Source organism: Pezoporus occidentalis, unplaced genomic scaffold (genome assembly GCF_034315485.1).
Source record: "Pezoporus occidentalis ecotype Australia unplaced genomic scaffold, CSIRO_AGI_Poc_V1 ctg97, whole genome shotgun sequence".
NCBI lineage: Eukaryota > Metazoa > Chordata > Aves > Psittaciformes > Psittacidae > Pezoporus > Pezoporus occidentalis.
Window position 1 is genome coordinate 558,344 of NW_026916336.1, and position 23,017 is coordinate 581,360.

At 40.6% G+C, this 23,017-nt stretch overlaps 1 protein-coding gene across 2 annotated transcripts in view; it reads right to left on the reverse strand.

Annotated features, from left to right (window-relative positions):
* Nucleotides 1-225: 225 nt before the first annotated feature.
* RYK (receptor like tyrosine kinase) overlaps nucleotides 226-23,017 on the reverse strand; it is a 53,418-nt gene continuing 30,626 nt past the window's right edge. For both annotated transcript variants that reach the window (XM_062606556.1, XM_062606555.1), the window contains exons 10-15: nucleotides 10,379-10,448; nucleotides 7,907-8,039; nucleotides 6,348-6,457; nucleotides 4,684-4,843; nucleotides 2,057-2,193; nucleotides 226-1,251 (exon numbers count right to left, since the gene is read on the reverse strand). In XM_062606556.1, the coding sequence (XP_062462540.1) occupies nucleotides 1,140-1,251; nucleotides 2,057-2,193; nucleotides 4,684-4,843; nucleotides 6,348-6,457; nucleotides 7,907-8,039; nucleotides 10,379-10,448 (722 nt within the window). In that variant the 3' untranslated portion in view covers nucleotides 226-1,139. The remainder of the gene's footprint in view (nucleotides 1,252-2,056; nucleotides 2,194-4,683; nucleotides 4,844-6,347; nucleotides 6,458-7,906; nucleotides 8,040-10,378; nucleotides 10,449-23,017) is intronic.

Below are 23,017 nucleotides of genomic sequence, written 5' to 3' on the forward strand. Positions count from 1 at the left end.
ATAACCTGGAGTGGAATGGATACTTGAAGAAGGCTGCAGGACAATCTACTAAATCTCAGGGACTAGGTTCTGCAAGGAGGGAGGCAGGCAATCCACCCTGACTTCATGCCAACTCCAGTGCAACCACCACCACTACACCACCCTGCACAGTCAAACACACAGGGCAATGTGAGGGACCAATCTTTCACATTAGATGTAATAGAAAAACATTCTTTACTCTGCAAGTGTCTTTACAAATATATATTTATATATTTAAGCCCATTTCAGGCCATAAAAGCCCATAAAAAACAATCAGTACCTTTTTGAACAAGAGAAACTCCGATTCAGAAGTCTGAGGTGAAAGATTACCACACAAGGGCTGCTTTGGCGCTTCTCTGAAGGCCACTATTTAGCACATAAAATCATCCTAAAAAGAAATCACATCAGCCTTTTATCTGAAAGGAGGGACAACATTTTTACACCTCCTTTACTGCTCTTTGTATGAGGTAAACTGGAATCACTTTTACATGATCACTTACTGCTTTAAAAAGGAGATATTGTATCCTGAAGACCAGCTTTTCCAAAAAGCATTTGTGAATGGGTTAATAAAGTAAGATGCCGCTTGTGGATCCAACCACAATGTGCTGTTGTCTCAAAATAGAAGTTGATACTAAAAAGCTATTCCAGATACATACAAGTACAAACACTAGAGCTGGTCAGAAAAATTCAGTTTCAACATTTTTAAGAAGCAGGGAATGTTTTCTGCAGTGTGTTTTTTTGCATTGATTTCCCATGCTTCACTTTGCTACCTGTTCAATATACCCTTCAAAAAATAATCACGTCTGTTGTAAGAGTGCAAAGTCCATCCCGATCTTGTGTTTAAATTCACTATCACTACATTTTAAAAATCCTGATGGCAAACAAAACTGTGTCGATTTAACTTAGCAAAAGTGATATCTATAAAATATTCAACATCAAGAGGTCTTACAAAAAAACTTCAGACTACTAAGGCATTCTAAGGCACAGTGTTTTGGAAGAAGTGCTTTCTCCCTTTAGTGTTGCTTTATACACATCACGTGTGTGAGTCCAAGTGATGCATGGAGCTGCAGATGTATGCCATGCCTTCTCCCAATCAGTGAATTGAATCTTCTTCTGCAGTTTCAGACGTAGGCTCCCAATGCTGCATGAAATTCAGTTAGACATTGCACCAGCTGCTGAAACTTGGGTCTTTCTTCAGGATCTAGGGCCCAACAGCAGGCCATCACAGCAAACCTGCATGGCAAAGACAAACAGAAGATATGAGAATGTAAGGCAGGTGACTACTGTCCCAACCTGAAAGTGAAAGACAGCATTTGCCACTGAAAACCCTGCTGAATGGAGACAGAAAAGGAACCTGTATCTTCTGATACACCATGCTGAACAACTGCTTCAGAAAAAAAAGACACCTGGAATGATCAGTAAACATGCCGTGACTGGAAGTACATGGACAGGATACAAATCAGAGGCAGTCCATGAGGAAGAAATACGTAATTCATGGAAAATTGCTCAACTATTGTAAAAGCAAAGTTTGAAGTGTTTCTGTGGTAGGTTTACAGGAAGGGGATTTGGAAGAACATGCAAGGCCGAAGGTAGTACCTGTGCATCTGCATTCTCCTATACCATTAGGATTATGAAAAAACACCTCAAGCACTGCCATTTAACACCAATAAACACAGTACTTCTCCATAGTCCTGCTGACAGAACAGAGATTCCCTCTACCTAGTGGCTTCAGACACTGCAGCCCTAAAAACCCTTGCCCCTTTGCCTCCCTCCTCCCACCCTGCAGATCAACCCCATTTCTCCCATGTGTCACAGTAAGTAAAAGAGTTGGGTCAGGATTAAATGAAACTCAACACCACCAACAAAAAGCATTTAATTTTAGCCCAAGTTCCTTGATGTATGCCATGCAAATACTTGCACAAGGGTTTGTCTAAAAGGCAGGGGAAGGCAAACTCGTCTCTGTCATTGATAAGGTTAGCTTAATATGACAGTTACAAAACCGACATTTTATCCTCCCTCCAAAAACATGATGACTTACAGTTCATCAGGGCAGTTGATGGGCTGAGCTATTCGATAGCCATCCTTTAAATACGCAGCCATCTCAAATGGGTCGATATCAACATATGGAGTCTGTCCTAAAGTCATCAGCTCCCACAGCGTTACTCCAAAGGCCCACTAAGAAGAAATAGCATGGAGCATTCACATAACATGCCAAGTTTTGGTGTTCCACCAGAATCAGTCATAAATAAGACTATACAAATCAAGAGAGCTTTACATAAATGCTGTATATATACACAAAAGTTCAACATGACCATACATTGTCTTGACTAGGGACAATTAAGAACCACAGAACAGATCATAGAATCACAGGATCGTTAGGGTTGGAAAGGACCTTAAGATCATCTAGTTCCAGCCCCCCTGCCATGGGCAGGGACACCTTACGCTAAATCGTATCACCCAAGGCCTCGTCCAACTTGGTCTTGAACACGGCCAGGGACAGAGCATTCACAACCTCCCTGGGCAACCTATTCCAGTGCCTCATCACCCTAACAGGAAAGAATTTCCTTCTAATATCCAACCTAAACTTCCCCTGTTTAAGTTTTAACCCGTTATCCCTTGTCCTGTCACTACAGTCTCTAATGAAGAGTCCCTCTCCAGCATCACTATAGGCCCCCTTCAGATACTGCAAGGCTGCTATGAGGTCTCCACGCAGCCTTCCCTTCTCCAGGCTGAACAGCCCCAACTTCCTCAGCTTGTCTTCATACAGGAGGTGCTCCAGTCCCCTGGTCATCCTCGTGGCCCTTCTCTGGGCTTGTTCCAACAGTTCCATGTCCTTTTTATGTTGCGGACATCAGAACTGCACACAATACTCCAGGTGAGGTCTCACAAGAGCAGAGTAGAGGGGCAGGATCACCTCCTTTGACCTGCTGGTCACGCTCCTTTTGATGCAGCCCAGGATACGCTTGGCTTTCTGGGCTGCAAGCGCATGCTGCCGGCCCATGTTCATTTTCTCATCAACCAACACCCCCAGGTCCTTCTCCACAGGGCTGCTCTGAATCTCTTCTTTGCCCAACCTGTAGCTGTGCCTGGGATTGCTCCGACCCAGGTGTAGGACCTTGCACTTTGCATGGTTAAACTTCATGAGGTTGGCATCAGCCCACCTCACAAGCGTGTCAAGGTCCCTCTGGATGGCATTCCTTCCCTCCAGCCTATCAACTGAACCACACAGCTTGGTGTCATCGGCAAACTTGCTGAGGGTGCACTCAATCCCACTGTCCATGTCAACGACAAAGATGTTAAACAAGAGCGGTCCCAACACCGATCCCCGAGGGATGCCACTCGTTACTGCTCTCCAGATGTTAAGTTGAATCTTAGTGCACTTAAATCTACGTGCTAACAAAAATAACCCCACATGTTTACTGCATTTTTTCAGTATGACGTTTCAGGAAACGTAACAAATCTAAGGAATATTTAACACCAAACCACAGTTCTGAAAAACAATTTTATATTACTTTTTACCTCTTCAAAATATTACAGAAAATTCCTCAGAGGTCTGTGAAATTCAAAGATTCAGAAGAGTAGAGTGAATGAAACCTTAATTTTTTTTTTAATCTGTCATCTGTATATTTTGAATACAGGCTCCAAAGTCAGACTCATGAGAAAAATAAAGATTTCATCTAAGTAAACATGACAGCTGGATCAGTACTCAACACATTCAGCTGGCAATAGTTGCCAAAAGGAGCTTAAGGTGATAAAAAAAAAATAATAAAATCAATCAATCAATTTACATGCAAGCACAGTACAAGTAAAATTATTTACTAGCTGGTATCAAGAAACTCAAGTGACAAAACACAGGTGGTGCAATCTCCAGATTTCTTGTAGCCATGCCACAAGTAGCTACAAAAAAAATAGCACGAAGAGACACAGAGCTTCATTTCCAACAGAGGGAAAAACCACAGAACTAAAATTCAGCAGGAACTGTGTTTTGTTTTTCTGTGTTCTGGTTGACTGGTATAAATGTTGGCAGAGAATGAACACATTAGGAATGTTTCAAGCCAGCAAAACCATTTTAAAGAAACGCATCCAAAAAGCAAGACTACAAAACGTGCCAATTGCATCTTAACAGACATCATCTAAATTGTTTGCAACAGATTTCATTACCAAGGACTGTTGAATCACAGAATGGTTTGGGTTGGAAGGGACCTTAAAAGCTCATCTATTTCCAACCCCTTCCCACAGGCAGGGACACCTTGTTAGCATGAGTATAGCTACTAGGTCAAGGGAAGCAATTCTTCCTCTCATTTCTCTATCTGTGAGACTGCAACTGAAATACTCTGTTGTGGACTCTAGACCACGTTAATTCAAATAGCAGACAAGTCCCAAAACAGACTACTTCCTGAATTTAACTGCCTTTCCTGCTAATACTATCAAGGAAAACAGGGTAAAAGGGAATATTCTGCCATGCAAGAAGGGCCTGCTTGACCTTTGAACTATCTGCTACGAACAGCAAATGTAGGAAGCAGGTGTATAGATGCTGTTCTGGGCAAATCACTGTTGTCAATTCAGTACAGCTGAAAAAGTGGAAGAACGTCAAGAACATGTATTTACAAAGTGTAAGAGGGAGCAAAAAAATAACCAAGCAAAAATAAACTCCCAAACACTTACCACATCACTAGCACTGGAAAATTCATTGTTAACCAGGCTTTCAAGAGCCATCCATCGAACTGGCCTGTTTTCATTATCTCCCAGGCAATGGTAGTCCATAGGAAATAGGTCTCGAGAGAGAGCATTGTCTGTAATCTTAACCTGAAGTGCGTCATCAATGCTATTTAAAAAAAAAAAAGAAATAGTTAGCAAACTTGGCATTAGAGTTTTACAGAAAATATTTATGCTCAAGTCTTCAGTTTCAGACTTGGGATTTAATTGGGGAACACTAATCATACTATCAACACTTCAAAGGACTAGCATTCTTCTAGAGCAAGACACACTTATTCTATGGTAATCAAACATTATCAAAGAACATATTTATCCTGCATTAACAGATAAGCACTAAAAAAAAAAAAATTAGCAGTCTTAGATGAAATAAAAATCAAACATTTACAAGTGAAAAGAAAAACAAAACAACACCCACAGTTAAAGCAAACAAACAACTCCCTAAAATTATTCCTGCTCACTTGGAGATCCTCTTTCAAATCAATTAAATTTCAGCTATAGTACCTCTGTACCAATAAAGAGCCACAGATTTAAGAAAAATAAGATCTAGTAATATCTTGGTAAAGCAACTGAGATGATTTGTGCCCTGAAAGCTTGTTTATGATAAAGCAGAGCTCATCAAATCTCAAAATCACCTCTAATAGGCAATTCCAGGTTAAAGACTATATTCATCAGTAGTTCAGTTACCTCATTAGAAGGTGCATCACTGACAATTTGTACACAACCGTGAGGTATAAACCTGAGGTTGATTCTTTGTCCTTTTCTTTCATTACTGCCTCATTAACTGATCAGTGTGTAGCCAGGAGGAAGAGGGGGTATCTTTAATTCTGAAAAGTAACTGTATTATGATTTGAATTATGACCTTATTTGCAGGTATCGTAAAACTATGCTCAGGGACTAACTGCCCTCTGTGATATTTTCAGTTCAGTGAAATAGGCAGAATGCTAATTTTCTGTTTCTCTTTATTAGGTATTAAAGCAGATAAAGAAAGAGCACAACTGGCAGTCTCCAAGTGATTGGTTTAGCTGAAAGCCACCAAACACCTCAGTCTCTACATTTTGAGCATAGTCCAGTCAGAAGATTATCTCAAAACTCCTGGCATGTCATTCCTACCATTATGAAGCACATCCCTATCTGTTCATCATTTGACAACTAAGAAATCTGCAAATCACCAAAGCCATTAAGCCATTCTTTAAGGAAAAAAGAAAAAAAAAAGAAGAAAAGCAACTTCATACAAAAATCTATCCATTGATAAACTGCCAAAGATATTCCAAGTTTTTATTAAAGCTTAAGGGAAGCTTTAATATTTTTCAAGCCTTTGAAAAAGTGATAGACAAAAACTAGCAAAAGTATTTAAGATGAGGTTGTTCTGCTTCCTTGAAAATCACAATTTCTGGTTCACCTCATGGTTGGAGGAAAACAATTTCACTAACAGAACTATTTGCCCAAAAGTTGGAAAACCTGAACAGTTGCATATTGTGAAGCAGAGAATCAGGTCAATTGAAGAAAGCCATCACAGAATGGTTTGGATTGGGAGGGACCTTAGTTCTAACTTTTCTTCCATGGGCTCTAGCTACTGACATAACATTGTCTGCAAAATGACTCTGAGTACTTACACACAGTTTCTAGCAGCCAGGTCCCTGTGAATGACCTCCCGTCTGGCCAAATAACTCATTCCACAGGCAATCTGAATAGCCATATGTACAAGATCCTGCTGGGATATTGCCTGCAAAAGCAGAGAACAACCATCACTGTTAGGCCAGTGCCCACGAAGTGTTTTTTGTTGTATTCTAGTGCCCCTAACTCTTCCCCACACCTTTAACAGCACAAGCAACAGTCAATATCTACTGCTGAAAACAAGCATCAAAGGCTGTTGCTCCATCTACTTTTACAACTTCACAGTCCTATATAAATTAAACCTTTGCACATATTTACACCCTGGACTTCTTTTTCCATTTCTACAGTGTTTCAGAACTTCAGTACGCAGATGTACACACTGAGGTTGCAAGACTGGGATCAAAATAAACCAAATGCTAAATTAAAACAATAATAAGCTGGCTTCTGCATGAACAGCTTAATAAGAACAGAAGCTACGCATCACTGCTGAAAACTCAAGGAGTTTGCTTCAGGTATTTGTCAAAAAGTTTCTTCTTAAAATAAGACACCAAATGTCACATTATTTTATAGTTAAGTACAGTCATACCTACTTGCTAAAAGACAACTCCTGTTTGACAGAATATAGATTTTAAATACAATTTCTGCTGAAATTCTTGGAAAGGGATAGCAGTGCATTGCATATGGATTTATAATTTGGATTAAGCAGCAAAACAAGTAAAATCCAAGTTGAAAGAATCTAGCACCTTAACACACTTTGCAGATTAACAGAGGTAGGTGGCCCTTGCTACTTTGAAATCTGGTACATAACAGGGACAAATGCTGACCTCAGGAAACAAGATTTCATTTTGTGCTTGATTTAGTCTAAAGACAAGCCAAATCAAGCTGAAGTTGAAGACAAGATAATTCTAACAAGAGGGATTACACATACATCACTTATTCAGACTATTAAAAATAAGCAAAATACGTTTTCATCCAAGAATATTTTCTCACTTCTCATGAAATGTATTCAACAGGTTCCACTGAAACACAGTAAAATTGCGAATGCTGAAGAGCACACACAGCAGTAAAACCAGCAGATTGCTTCCTTTACCATGTAGTTAACTAAATCCAATTACTTTACTTATTAACAAATCTACAGGAGCACAGAAGTGCTTTACGCTTACTATGAAATCAAGAACTACAGTAATTAAAGGGATAATCTAGTAATTACATCAAAAATAAAATCAGTAAATCTCATATTTCCCCATACACCATTTCCCCCTGGGCATTCTAACTTAAACCCACAACCATATACATCTTTTAATTTATGGGTTGATACACCAGGCACTTCCCAAACCAGAGTTTACCTCAGCTTCATGCTCTCTGAACATCCGTGATAAACACAGCCAAGAATGTTTTCCTTGTATAAATCAAGACAAACACTTGCTGGGGAACCCACTTGTCAATTCTCTCATTGTCACCAGCTAATAAGTGAATACTACAACTATTTTTTGTCATACACTGATGACAATATAAGTCCAAGTGTAACAGGCAAAAAGTCACAGATTTCAGAGTGTACCTGAGGATTGTTGGCCTCTACCAGCTTGCACTGTCTCAAAAATAGTTTAAGGTTCCCCCAGTTCATGTATGGCAGCAGCACCATTGGTTTCTCTCCCTCTTCTATACAGACATGAGTGATGGGCAGCAGATTCCTGGAAGGCAGACAGAGAAATTCCCGAGTTCATGAAACTGAAATTTGAGAAAAATCTCGTGATCCCTAAACACAGTGAAAACAACTCAACACTGAAGAAAAGCATTTAATCTTGCATTATGAATTGCAGAGGACAAGATCTCCAAATAACTGAAGCCCTTGATAATTTATTTAATAAGATTATATGAGTATTTTCCCATCAGGAAGAACTCCCCAAAAGTCTTCACTTGGTCCAAAAGGGCTGAAATAAGTTTCTGTTAATACAGGTTATAGTTTATATTAAGAAGCGATATATCCTCAGCTTTGAAGTCTAAATGCAGCCACAGATACAAGAATATATAGCTCCAATACAGTGGTTTAAAAAAAAAAACGAAGTCAAAACCACCATGTTTGATCCACCTCAAAATGCCAGAACAGATAAATGTAGTTTTCAATTAACTAAGCAGTAAATTGCACTCTAAATGCAGAAGTACCTCAGGAGTTTTAACATGGGTGTTTCAGAATCATAGAATCATTTAGGTTGGAAAAGACCTTTAAGATCATCCAGTACAACCATAAGCCTAACACTGACACATCCCCCACTGACACACTTTAAAGCACTCCTTCTGGCTCAGATAACCCCTATGCTGCATTGTTTCTAAATATCTTATTATAGTTTCAATATATCAATTGGTAGACACCTGAAGCAAACCATATATAGTTCCAATTTTCCACAAAAGGTTTTTAAAAAAAGTTATATCTTCTCCTGAAAACATATTAGTAAGTCTCCAAAAGTTATTTTTCAAAGGGAATAGGGAAATCTCCTGTTCTTACTTGAAGATGTCTGATAGGCAAGTGTGACACCCATGCACTCTACATACCATCTACCTTTGATCAAGATAAAGGTCCCAGCTCTATAGGCAGTGTACAGAAGAAAAGCTTTTTGGACTTTTTAAAGAACTGGACTTGTAAAAGGGAGGATAGCAGCTGATTTTGAGCTATGAGAGGGGGGTGTTTAATTTTGTTTCAATTTAATGTATGTTTCCCCAAGAGCCTGCTACTCCTCTTAACATAACCTTCATTTTAGGTAAGGCCTTAAGGAGAACAACTCTTAAAAAAGGAACTTCTACATGTACTATAGAATTAATCATTGTGCATGAAATATTCTAATTTCCTTCACAGTACCAGTAAAAAAAAAAAAAGATAAATTAAAGGTCTAAGAAAATTGACAGTGAGTGTGGGTTTCTTCTTATCTGCACCCTTGCCAGTAATGAAGATCCTTAAAGTCAATCTCAGCCTTTAATCCAAGCTGCAAAACTGCCCCTAATTCAAGCTGTTTGAGGAATCAATTTAAAAAACTTAAGCCATCACCCCCCAAAAAACATGTCATTAATTCTTCCAGAACACATCCCATCAGTGATGCTACAATGCCATACTAGGACAACACACATACAAGAGTCCAAAAAAAGCATTTCCTTGTGTCCAGGTGGGACAGTACCTAAACACAGTAATTTTCTGTGTCATGCAGAAAATTATGAACAATACAAACCAGACTAGTAAATTAGCTAAACTGACAATCAACCTGCACATTTACTTACTCTTATCATAGACTGGTTTGGGTTGGAAAGAGCCTTAAAGCTCATCCAGTTCCAATCCCCTGGCACAGGAAGGGACACCTTCCACTAGACAAGGTTGCTGCAAGCCCCGTTCAACCTGGCCTTGAACACTGCCAGGGATGGGGCAGCCACAGCTTCTCTGGGCATCCTGGGCCAGTGTCTCACCACCCTCATAGTGAAGAGCTTCTTCCTAGTATCTAATCTAATTCTATCCTCTGTCAGTTTAAAGCCATTCCCCCTTGTCCTGTCACCACAGGCCCTTGTCAAGAGTCCCTCTTCAGATCAAGCCGGCCCCTTAGGTATTGGAAGGTATCATCATGAAGATCCACCACTTTCAACAACTAGGCTTGTGCAAGAAACAGCAGAAACCAACATGTGCCTGCAACATGTTTTTCTGTAAAAACTAAGGATATATAAAAGGAGTAACTACCCATATTTTACTGAGAGGTTTGAAACACTAAAGACTTTCCCCATTTCCCCATACACTGCTACAGACCATGCAGCTAAGAAAAAAGCTTATAAGCACTTTCTGCAGTAAGAAGCATTTCGAGAATTCAGTATTTTAAAGTGACGCAAATACAGTTTTAGCTCTTTTTGGCTTAAAAATCTGAAACATATAAAACATTGCCTAATTCTGGAAGGAAAAAAAAAAAAAAGAGTAGTTTCCTCTCCCCTAGGGTACATTAAGCAAAAGTATTTTCAGCTCACATAGATACAGTTTTGTTTATAAACACTAATAGCTTACCTGTGATGAAGTCCTCTGAGTTTGCAGCTTTCAGTCAGCATCATTGTCACCTGTACCTCTGAGGCCTGATCTAATAAAAAGAAATAAGGAACCATAGATATAACTTTGGGAACAAAACAACATACTGATATTTGGTCCAGATTTACAAGTCAGTTGAGGTCATTTGAGCACAAACAGAACTTGTTTGCCTACTTTTGTAAAATGGAATTTAAAAAAAAAAAAAAAAAACAAACTAGCAAGCCAAGTTCTAGGGCATATTTCTGCTTAAACAAATGGGGTAGAGCTGAAAAAGGAAATCAAACACTCCAGGTGCTGACAGACTGTATTTTTGCCACTTCCTGACAGCTTCTGGGCAGGCATGAACTGCCTCCTCTAGGCAGCATGGTCACATCCTGCACACGGGGCTGGTGCTGCTGGAAGAAGGGGAGCATGCCACACGTTTCCCTAAGCCACAGATGTACTCAGAAGACACCGCTTCACTGTGCTGTTGAATTACCAACATAGGCTTCTGCAGTTTACTGCCACATTGATGGAGACCATTTATTTCTAGATATACTTATTTATTTGCTGTCTACTTTAAGCACCTGACTCTTGCTAACCTTGCTGTTCTCTTCCCCACCTTTCAAAAAACATAAAAACCACTGCTGCCAACTAGAATTCGAGCATGTTGTAACCTCAGTAGCCCTCAGCAATCAGAACATCTACTGGACAGAAGCAGAAGTATTGCCTGTAGCCCCTTCCCCACAAATATTTTTGTGTTTGTTTTGGTTGTCTTTTTCTCCCCTCAGGGAATCTTAATGGGATGTAAATCAGAGCTCTGGCAATCCCACCCTCCTCATACCTGGCTGCATTTTCTGTCCCTCCTTCATGCTAGAACTAGCATCAGTGTGCCTAGGCAGCAAGCTGGCACAGGAGAGAGCCCATCTAGGGCCAATCAGTTTTCCTTGCTGAAGGAAGAAGAAGAGAGAACTCATCTGCTCTTTTCCCTTCCTCATAGTCGTACCCTCCTACCAGCACCAGCCCTGACACCCTTTCCTAACTGCACTTTAACCCTGAAAAAAAAAAAAAAAGGATGGCTTTTGGCTGAGTTGAGTGGCGAATGTGGTCAGTGCAGATGAGCATAAAGTAAGCACGAAGCCCAGAGGGAAAGCACAGCTTCCCCCTCATGGCCATAGCAAGCTAAATGGATAGGCTGTAACCGTAACTGGCACACAAATTGGCATTTAGCTTTCCAGACCTGCTGGAAATGGAGACAGCTCCAGACACAACACAGCTCCTGCCTAAGAAGGGTTCATCAGAAATCGTGCAACTCAAGAACCAGCAAGCCACATAATATCAGCTGGATTGAGAAAGTTCCCCTAAGTCAGGGAAAGGAATGGTATTCCCAAGGCAAGCTACTTCAAAGGCTGCTTTACCATCTTGGCTCAGGAGAGATTAAAAAGGAGGCATGCCTTCCCAAAAGCATACAGGCACTAAGGAAGAAGATGATGAGGTTATAAATGCAGATACAAGTCCCAGGCCAGAGGCACTGAAGCCTGAAAGTGCTTGGAAAGCCCTAAAGAGTATCACTGCCTGGACCCTGTGCAGGCTGGAAGCACTGAGACCACCAAAAGCCAAACCACAGCACTCTAGAGAAGTCCAGACACAAAGGTACCATTAGATCAGTAACAATTACAGCTGTGGTGTATTATGGGACACATCAAGACAGTGCATTTCTTTGTATTTGATAACAAGTTACATATGGGGGGACAGTATGAACAGGTTCTTGCACTGCTGGAGACATGTAAGTAATGGTCAGTTGAAGCCTCTAGTTTGCACTCAAACACACAGAAGCATGAGAAAGGTCAGGTCCTACCTACCGTGCAGCAAGAGTACTGAAGTGTTTTCTATGTGATGAATTTGACATGTAGGAGAGAGACTTCAAAAGGCTTGTAAACAAAAAAACCCAAGATACTATATTAAAATTAGGTTATAGAGGCATGAGATTTAGGTTAGGTATTGGGAAAAAATTCTTCACCATGAGAGGGGTGAGACACTGGTACAGGGTGCCGAGAGAAGCTGTGGCTGCCCCATTCCTGGCAGTGTTCAAGGCCAGCCTGGACAGAGCTTGGAGCAACCTGATCTAGTGGAAGGTGTCCCTGCCTGAGGCAGGGGGTTGGAACTGGATGACATTTAAAGTCCCTTCCAACTCTAACCAGTCTGTGACTCTATGAATGGCTGAATCATCCAAATATGATACAGGGCAAAAAGCATTAACAAATAGAGGTGTAGCAGCATACTGTAAGAAGTTAGAGGAACTGCCAGAAGGCTACTAGCACACAGCTTCAGGTTGAAGTGCATTAATTACTGGAACTCAAAGGCCACAAATCTCTTCAACCCAGCATATGACAAAGGGAAGAAAGAGATTACTGGGTGTGAGTTTAAGCCGGTTAATTTGCTTATACACTTTTTGACTCTCTGCTTGCTTAACTGGTTTGCTTTTAATTATAAGAGCCACCATGCACTAATTTGAAGCTCTAAATTAGAGACTATTTAAGACTGGCTTTAAAATCTACAGAACAAGTTCATCTGGTTCGGACAATGCACCTATCATCTCCTCATGCTAACACTAAGAGACAAAATTCACTGACGCCTTTCCCTTTCCATCACACAGGGTGTTTTTCAGCAGGACGCTGTTACATTTCATTTTCTTTCAGCTTGCAGACACTACACTGTAGCTGTTGAGCACCCAAAACGACAACTAACTCCCATTCAAGTATATACGGAAATCTAAATCTTATCTACTGAAACAGTCCCAGCATCCGTATTGTGCTCTCTTATCAATATTATTTCCTTGTTTTCTGTATAGAAAAAACTTACAGAACACCAACAAATTCAACACACTCAGAACAAACAATAGCAGTACAACTTTAATACTCCTCCAGCTTAGACCAGTGCCAATTTAGAACCGCCACGCAATTTGATTATTGTGGTTTTGTACTAGATACAATTTGAAACAGACTCACTACTCTCAGTGATTCTAGTCAAAAGGGGGTAAAATCCCACCCAAATAATGCTACTGCAATAGTCCCAATTGCAATTAAGCTTTTTAAGGACATAATCTTTAGTTACACAAGAAAAACATTTAAGCTCTGCCACATTAAATACATTGTAAGCACTTTGAGCATTCAACAGATGGGTCTTCATGGATAAGGAAGAAGGCGATTTTGGTAATGACACATTTTGTTGTGGAAGACCTTGTGCATCTGACCATCTTGCACTGAAAACCCTTAAAAGCGATCCAGAAAATCCGAAGCACTTCTGGCTTTTCATACAGAGCTCAGCCATGGACAACTCCAGCTTGTTTCATAGAATCACAGAATCATTAGGGTTGGAAAGGACCTTAAGATCATCTAGTTCCAACCCCCCTGCCATGGGCAGGGACACCTTACGCTAAATCATATCACCCAAGGCCTCGTCCAACCTGGTCTTGAACACGGCCAGGGTCAGAGCATTCACAACCTCCCTGGGCAACCTATTCCAGTGCCTCACCACCCTAACAGGAAAGAATTTCCTTCTTATATCCAATCTAAACTTTCCCTGTTTAAGTTTTAACCTGTTACGCCTTGTCCTGTCACTACAGTCTCTAATGAAGAGTCCAGCCCCAGCATCCCTATAGGCCCCCTTCAGATACTGGAAGGCTGCTATGAGGTCTCCACACAGCCTTCTCTTCTCCAGGCTGAACAGCCCCAACTTTCTCAGCCTGTCTTCATACAGGAGGTGCTCCAGTCCCCTGGTCATCCTCGTGGCCCTTCTCTGGGCTTGTTCCAACAGTTCCATGTCCTTTTGATGTTGAGGACATCAGAACTGCACACAATACTCCAGGTGAGGTCTCACAAGAGCAGAGTAGAGGGGCAGGATCACCTCCTTCGACCTGCTGGTCAGGCTCCTTTTAATGCAGCCCAGGATACGCTTGGCTTTCTGGGCTGCAAGCGCATGCTGCCAGCCCATGTTCATTTTCTCATCAACCAACACCCCCAGGTCCTTCTCCACAGGGCTGCTCTGAATCTCTTCTCTGCCCAACCTGTAGCTGTGCCTGGGATTGCTCCGACCCAGGTGTAGGACCTTGCACTTGGCATGGTTAAACTTCATGAGGTTGTCATCAGCCCACCTCACAAGCGTGTCAAGGTCCCTCTGGATGGCATTCCTTCCCTCCAGCCTATCAACTGAACCACACAGCTTGGTGTCATCAGCAAACTTGGTGAGGGCACACTCAATCCCACTGTCCATGTCAATGACAAAGATGTTGAACAAGACCGGTCCCAACACCGATCCCTGAGGAACATCACTCGTTACTGGTCTCCAGCTGGACATTGAGCCATGGACAACAACTCTTTGTGTGCGGCCATCCAGCCAGTTCTTTATCCACCAAGTGGTCCATCCATCAAACTGATGTCTCTCCAATTTAGAGACAAGGATGTTGTCTGGGACTGTGTCGAACGCTTTGCACAAGTCCAGGTAGATGACATCAACTGCTCTACCCCTGCCCATCAGTTCCGTAGCCCCATCGTAGAAGGCCACCAAATTGGTCACGCAGGATTTCCCCTTAGTGAAGCCATGCTGGCTGTCAACAAGCACCTTGTTGATTTTTGTGTGCCTTAGCATGCCTTCCAGGAGAATCTGCTCCAAGATTTTGCCAGGCACAGAGGTGAGACTGACTGCTCTGTAATTCCCCAGGTCATCCATTTTCCCCTTCTTGAAAATGGGGGTTATATTTCCCTTTTTCCAGTCATCGGGAACTTCACCTGACTGCCATGATTTCTCAAGGCAGTTTTACAAGGACACACTAAGGTGAATCCTAGAGATTTGCCTTGGCTAAAGTGCAATTCTGTACCAAAAATGCGTATCAAATCTCTAAGCATTACATGTAAGCACACACATGTGGACCTTTTATTCACAGAGTTGTTTGTGTAGCCACACAAACCAAAACCTGGGGACTGATCCTATCAAACATGAGATTGCCCACAGGCTTCTGTGGCTCCTTTTTTCTGTACCCATGAAGTCATTTGATATGAACACAGCGGCACACACAGCTAAAGAGGAGGGGAAAAGTCTGCCAGAGGGCCAGAAATCTCTTAAATTAGAGTAACAACTTAAAACCATGACTGAGTAGGCCACAGTCTCCATATATTAAATCTGTGCATCAGGAAACAGCCCTGAGTTTAAGTCAAACACTCCAGGGCAAGGCAACAAGGGCTTGCTACACAACTTCTTCAAAGCCTTAAAAAAAAGTTAAACTTCCCTCTGAGATATAAACACTATTCGTGATTAAGAGTATGTCAGGGCTTAACAATTCATGCAATTGAAGCCTGCTGATCATAAGATGTAGCCAGGTCAGTGCTTCTTAGCCCTGAAAGAGCATCATCTATTTTATTTTCACAAGGATATCACATCCAAACACCTCAGCAACTCAATAGCAGACGCTTCAGGTCACACGAGTTAAAGAGAAGGATTTAATACCCAGTATGAATCCTAGATGTTCAACTTGGACCAAAAAGATCCAACTTTTGGAAGGTGCCTAAAAACAAGACTATCTGATATAGATGTAAATGCATTCTGGAACTAGGAAGATGCTTTAAAGCACTTGATTTTACCCTTCCTGTGCCAAGAGCCTGGCTGAGAAAGCGCACCCGAAGGCGCAGAGCAAGATAAAGCATTTCAAGACGCTTTAATATAGCTGCAAGTTTATCTCATGATATTCTGTTATATGTATAGAGCCAGGCACAATAGGGCTCTTGGCACTACTTTAAGAGGTTAATCTCTCCACACAATTCTGGCAAGTGTTCTACGTGCTGAGGCCCTTCCTGGTTCACGGGGAGAAAGAGCACCCAGTCGAATTTTACCAACTTCTCCAAGCCCATCTGCAAAACTGCATTTTAAAATCTTTGTTCATCATCAGTCAGTCACATGAATCATTGTAACACCCATGTGGAAAAACATCTCTTTGAAGTTTTGCAATGACATTGACATTACAGCAATTTGCTTCCTCCAAGACTGGGCACTGATAACAACTGCAGAGCATCCAGCTCTGCATTCACTAGGTGGTAGTGTATCAGAAAAGACTCACTCCACACCTCAAATTACCTACCAGAGATGAAAAGCAGCAACTACCTGGCTATGCAGTGGGTTACCTGATGAACTGGATGGCTTTCAAGAATACCATTTAACATCAGACCTCCTAGAATCTCAAAATAGCAAAGCACAGCATTACAGCTTAAAGACTTCAGACCATCGCATGGTCACTGAAATCTCTTTCTTCAGGGAGAAGACAATCTTAAAAGCAATATAACCAAGGGTTATGTGGGCAGTAACACAGAACAATTTCTTTCAGCACTCCCATCAGAAGCAGCTCTGCAAACACTACAGCCAGGAAGCCCAAGACTTCTGATAAGCGCATTTTCTGACCACAATATTTAAAAAGATATTTTACCTGAAGCTTCTCTCACCTTTGGACCATTTGTAAAGTCTTGTTCATGTGCAAGCTTCCTTCTGTCTCATACTGAAAGCTAATACTCCTCAACATCAGAACACTTATACCATCCGTGTTCTATACAGCCACCTGTTTTCACAAAGCTTTTATTACCCTTACTATCTTTCAGACCTGTGGGCTTTTCCAAATATACAGTGACAAAGTTCACAAGCTCAGGTCATTGAAGGGTGAAAAGCATGTAGGCAGGCACAATGGTCACAGACTGTGTCCACAGGAGTTGAGAATCAGTACTGGAACTGCCCTAAATGTTCAGCTTCAGTTAAGAAAGGTTCCTAGTATCAACACATCCTTTTTAATTACTGCTCCTTCTGCACAGCAATTAATTATGTAAAATTTCTCCCAAGGCAGAATTCAATCCCAGTTCAAAGGGAATGCACGCCTGAATCCTGTTTTAATCCTTCTACATAAGTCTGGCTTCTGGACAAACTTCAAACTCAGACTATCCTGAGTTTGCTTCTGTTTTTTTAATGCTGCTAGCAGTCGTTTTCAGAACGTTCCTTCAACAGAAAGATGAACTGCTTAAGGAATGCAAGTAGTCATGATCCAATCTGCTTTTTCATAGGTAGAAAAAAAAGCAAACACAAATATTTATGCTTTATAAATTCAAGAGGCCCTAACAGTCTGACAGTGACAAGTTACCATGGAAGCCAGTATTAATCTGATAGCTTTCTGCCTGCCATAGAAGTGAAGGAAAAACACCTTGCTGCTATTTGGCATCTCTACTGCACATGCAAGTCCAGATGCTTACAGAGGCATTCAGGTAACAGCTATACTCTCACACATCAACATCCATCTGGTCTACAAGACTGCCATGTATCCTACAGAACCCAAATCTCTTGTACGTAAAGACATACAGACACAAATAACAACATAAGGAGGTTACATCATGGGACACGATGCCTCCTCTTGTTCAAATTTCAATAGAGCAAGATTTCTCCTCTCATCTTGGTATCAAGGGTATTTATCTTGAAATGTTTGTTTCCACACCACAACCATACAAGCTTACTTTCCAAAGCAATGCAGTTCACAGTTTTCCAAGCCTAATTTTATTAAGTTCTGGAGGTGATTCACCATGACACTGCTTAAACAGGGAATGCTGTTTTGGTTTTCCTATATTACAAATACACACACTATTTTAAACCACAGAGAAGTGCAGAGAGAAGAATGATTTACTATTCCCCTTCATAACAATAATACCAGAGCCCAAGCAGCTGCAGAAAATAGCAACAAGTAAAAGGCTTTTTGTTCAGTAACCCATTTAACTTCAAATGAAGCTGAAAGCTTAAGCCAACGTTAAGTGAAACTGGGGAACAGAGACATAACTGATTTGATGTTTTGAAGTCTATCAAATGCTAAAGGGCAGCAGATAACACTGACATACAAGTAGTGATTTTAACTGGATGTATATTAAATTGTACTAGAGATTATGATTTTTTTCACCCTGCAGAAGCATATGGAATAGCAAATCTTTAAGTTAAGAAGTACAGTACTTTGGACACCAACCTCAGAGCTGCCACTCAATTTATTTTTTTTTTGGTGTATTTTGTACTATTTTAGGTCTCTGTTTTTTTTTGTAGTGAATTGGGATTACACGACAAATACAGGGCATTTTTAAGATTATATTCAGGAATTTGCTACTTTTCCGTAATTCTTTAAATTCAAGTATCTTCCTTTACAAAGACTCTTGAGAATTTAGTTCAGACTAGAAGCAGCTCTTTTCTCAAATTTTTTTTTGTTGTTGTTAGAAACTTTCTTCTATAGAAACAGGATCCCATACTCTGATTTTGGAAGGTTAAATACTTTTAACAATTAACTTAAATACTGTATATTTAAGGCAGGAACTTAAAATAATATGTTTTCACAAGGCAGGGATTTTAAGAATGTACCACTCAGAACATAAAATGCAATGCAATTCAAGAATGGTACCTTGGGTACAACTGTGTATGCTTGAGGTTGTGGTATACTATTGATTACGTCTATTATGAACAAGAAACCCTTCAACTTAGTTTAACACAAAGGTTATACTAACTCATGTCACTTAAGGATTGCTTTCCCCTTGCTTTGCATAGACAAAGTTCTCAGGATCTCTATTTCTACACCTCCTAACTTACTGGAGAAGTCATAAAGGGTCACCAACTTGCCTTCAGCTAGGTCATAAGCAGGCCAAAATGGACATCACTGAGCAGTAACAGACTTGAACACTATGGACAGTTAAGTTCCACTTGTTCTAACATACAACATTTAACATCTAACAGGTTTCCTCACATTTATAATTCAACAACCAACTTGAACTGCAAAGTGCAGGTTTTGTCTCATAATAGAAAACTCTTGTGTACTACAAATACTCCAAAGGCAGTTGCAGTCCTTAGCTGTACCAGATGAATTCATGGGTAAGGTCCTTCCCCAAAACTTCCACTACAGCATCATGATCTGTATTGACTCTATGGGGGCACTTTGAGCATCTCCTCTGAACTAGATTAACAATGAAAGTTTTTTAAAAGTATAATGTTGCAGGTAGCCAAGAATGCTGAAAGAGTCCTTCAGTGACCTATGACGGCATGAACAAATCTTTGTTAAGGCGGTAAAACAATAAAGTCTTAAAGAGTTAGGCACACTCATACTATGACTTTGTTTCCAGGGCTTATCATGGGTAGTTTGTTTTCAAACACTCTTTTCTTGTATATAAGAATAGCTTTAAGTGGCTAGAAAATGAAGTGGAAGCAGTTGAGTTATCTGGAAGAGCACAAGCAGTTGTTTTTAACAAAAGTGTACCTTGGCTAGAATGTATTAAATGAGTCAGGGTTCTGCACCACTCAAACTCACTTCATATGTTCCTGGAATAATACAATTCCATTTGTTCTACAAAGAATTTTCTCATTCACAGGAAAAACACCATTTAACAATGTGTTCTTTAAATCAATGGTGAAAACTGTGTGTTGTCTTCCTCTTCTGACATAAGATGAACTATAAGATTCACAAGAAAGTCTGTTTCATGCCATATAAAGGCAGAAGAGACTGTTAATCACTGGCAAGAGATGCAATGCCAGCTTTTGAGAAACATGCCAACTAAGACACTTCCAAAAATTAAGAGTAATTGGAAACCTCCTATTACAAAGTCAAGCATTACACCCTCATAAAACAATTCTACTGTAGAGCAAGAAACACAATGAAGATAGCAAATGCCAGCGAAGTCTTTCATCTTTCTAACAAAGAACTTATTCAGGTTGCGTTGATCCACAAATTTCAATACTCAAATGCAGTACAGGTCAACAGATTTTTTTTCTTACTGGTAATGAGACATACATCCTCCATCTTCACAAATGTCCATTCAAAGAAAGAACAAAAGCAAATTATCCATAGAAAAGTCTAAATGTAAAAGAAGCTAAAACTTCTATGATGACAACTAGCAAATTAATGCACAGTGAAACTGTAAACTGCAAATAGGAAAGAACAACGGGACAGACAACATGAAGGCTCCAGTGAAAGTATGAACAAGTCATACCTTTTGCTTACAGCTTGTGATCTTTGTACTCCCAAAGTTATTAGACCTTCCAGAAAGCTACCTCTAATTTTGCCAACTGATACCCATTTTTTTCTTTTGAGCTCTCCTCCTTGGCACAGAACGCTGCACATAATGGAATACTCAGGCATCCAGACACACTCTAAAGTGTTAGATGATATAGCATTAAAAAAACCTATTATAAATTAATGTATTTCATGAAAACACAGGTAGAAGCTTTGTCACTACCCAGGGCGTGTTGCAACTCTTCTCTAGAGCACACTACAGTTAGGTGGAAGAAAAACTCTAAGGGATCTGAACTTCTGGCACTCAGGGATGAATTCTGCCTTCATACTGTATTTTTATAATAAAAGATGTGACAGATTTCAAAAGCAGCTGTCTCACTCTCCAAGTGGCCTCTTCGACTTAAAAGTTTCCCAGGACAAAGGGAGGCAGATCCAGGCTTTCTCAGTTTTTATGTATTACTGATTCCTTTAAGAGCAGATCACTTCTAATGGGAGAATACGTACCAAGTTCAGAAAAATCAAGGCTACTTGATTTCAGTTTGCACTCTTCTGGTTTACAGTAATGCTCAATACCTTACCATGGTGCTAGAAAACATAAGCGAAGGAAAGCGGGAAAGGCTGCTGCAGCTACTGCCACAACTAGTCAATTGTTCTTGCTTTTTGATACTCTTGGGGAAAAGGAGATAGGAAAGAAGCCAACTGAGGACTCATCTTAAGAGTGGGAAATACAGATCTAACTATTGTCTGATGAGCATGTCAGCCACAACATTCTTCTTTCCTTGGATACGAAATGAGAAAACTGACAGCACATTCTTCTTTGTCCACAATACTGGAAATAACCCATCTTGAAAGATTATGGATCCTGTAACACACTAACAAATGAAGGAGGAACAGAAAAAGAGATCCATTATGACAGGAACCTGCTGCTCTATCTACGGCATGACCTTTTTTCACAGGTTCTCCTAATGAGCATTATTCAGAAACCATCACTTTAACTGTACAATATCCTTCTTTGACACCTTTCCTAGAACATCAGAAGTCTTCTCCTAAAAGCCAACATACATGGGCTGCCCATAGCACAAGTAAGCCTTCCAGTCCCATCTACACTAATTGTTGAGCTTCCTTGGGCATGACCAGTGGTTAAAGTGGACTTACTCCATTACCTTTACCACTCTACACAATTTACTGGGATCAATATAGCTTCAAACAGTAACACCTAACACAAAGCCTCTTGCATGCCAGTACACTGGACTTATTCTGCAGGGGTGAAGGTGTCACTTATATCCAGTGACACAGTATACAACTGCACCAAAGGTCATGTCTAGACCAAATTCCAAGGTTGAGGGAGGCGATTCTCCACCTCTACTCTGCCCTTGTGGGACCTCACCTGAAGTTCTGCATCGAGCTCTGGGGCCCCCAGCATAAGTAAAACATTGAGCTGCTGGAGCACATCCAGAAGAGGGCCATGGAAATTATCCAAGGGTGGAACTCCTCTGGTACAGAGAAAGGCTGACAGACTTTCAGTTCACATCTTCCAGAAGATCCAGCCCCTTCCCCATTAATTCGGGTTATTTGGGGTAGCACTGGACTTAATCCACAGTGCACCACTCCGTAAAACAAGACAGTTTTGGAGCACTTGGCTACACAAAGGCTATTTTCCTTGTTTCTTTTCCATGACCCTCAGGCTCCTTTCTTGCCTTCAGCAACAGAGATACTTAAGTCAGTTTAATAGTTCTCATACCCATCTTCTCACTTTTGTGGTCCTGCCCTACTCCTGTGTTTGTGCCAAAACAGCAGTGTGTGTGTGGTCACAGAATGAATGAGATCAAGGAAAAAGTCTGGTTAAGAGAGCATTTTTACTTTTTTTTTTTCCATAAGCAGATCAGATTCCCAAGTTATTACATGACCCAGCTGCACAGACAACTATCACAGCCAGGGTATGAAGACAAAGCTGCTTAATATTAGCATCACAAATGAGCTGCTATAAGGAAAGTGGAGATATTTATAGTTATTTTCCTAGCAACGTTGTGCTGCCCAAAACAGTATTGTTTCACAGACAAGTATCAGCAAAATCTATTATAAACTTTGCCCATATAGATCGTTTTTAGAACTGACAAATTCCCTACAGACAACAATTACGTGAATACCATTACTCCCTGAAGACCATGCTCCAGTTCACCGCAGCCAGAAAATCTTTCACTGCAAAAGGAAGGGCTATTGAAATCAGGACGTGTGCTGTGTCAAAGATACAAGTCACTGTAAGGGAAAAATATGGCGTTAAGTGTGAATTGGAAGTCCCATTTTGGTAAAGTAATAAGATAAATAGCGATGAGAGGCAGCTAAATTAAGATGCTCTCACAAATCTTGTCATTTAATCCAATGCTATAAAAAGTAATCAGACTTGAGTGGTGCTGTAGAGATGTTAAACTGCCCTAGCTCAAAACAGGTTTGGGGCTCACAAGAGCTGTAGTATTTGTTGACTCTGAATAAGGACAGAGAACAACCAAATAACACAGTGAAGGGGATCACAGATTAAGGTGATGCTCGTGAATGATGCTCCACATCAGACTGCCTCATCAAACACA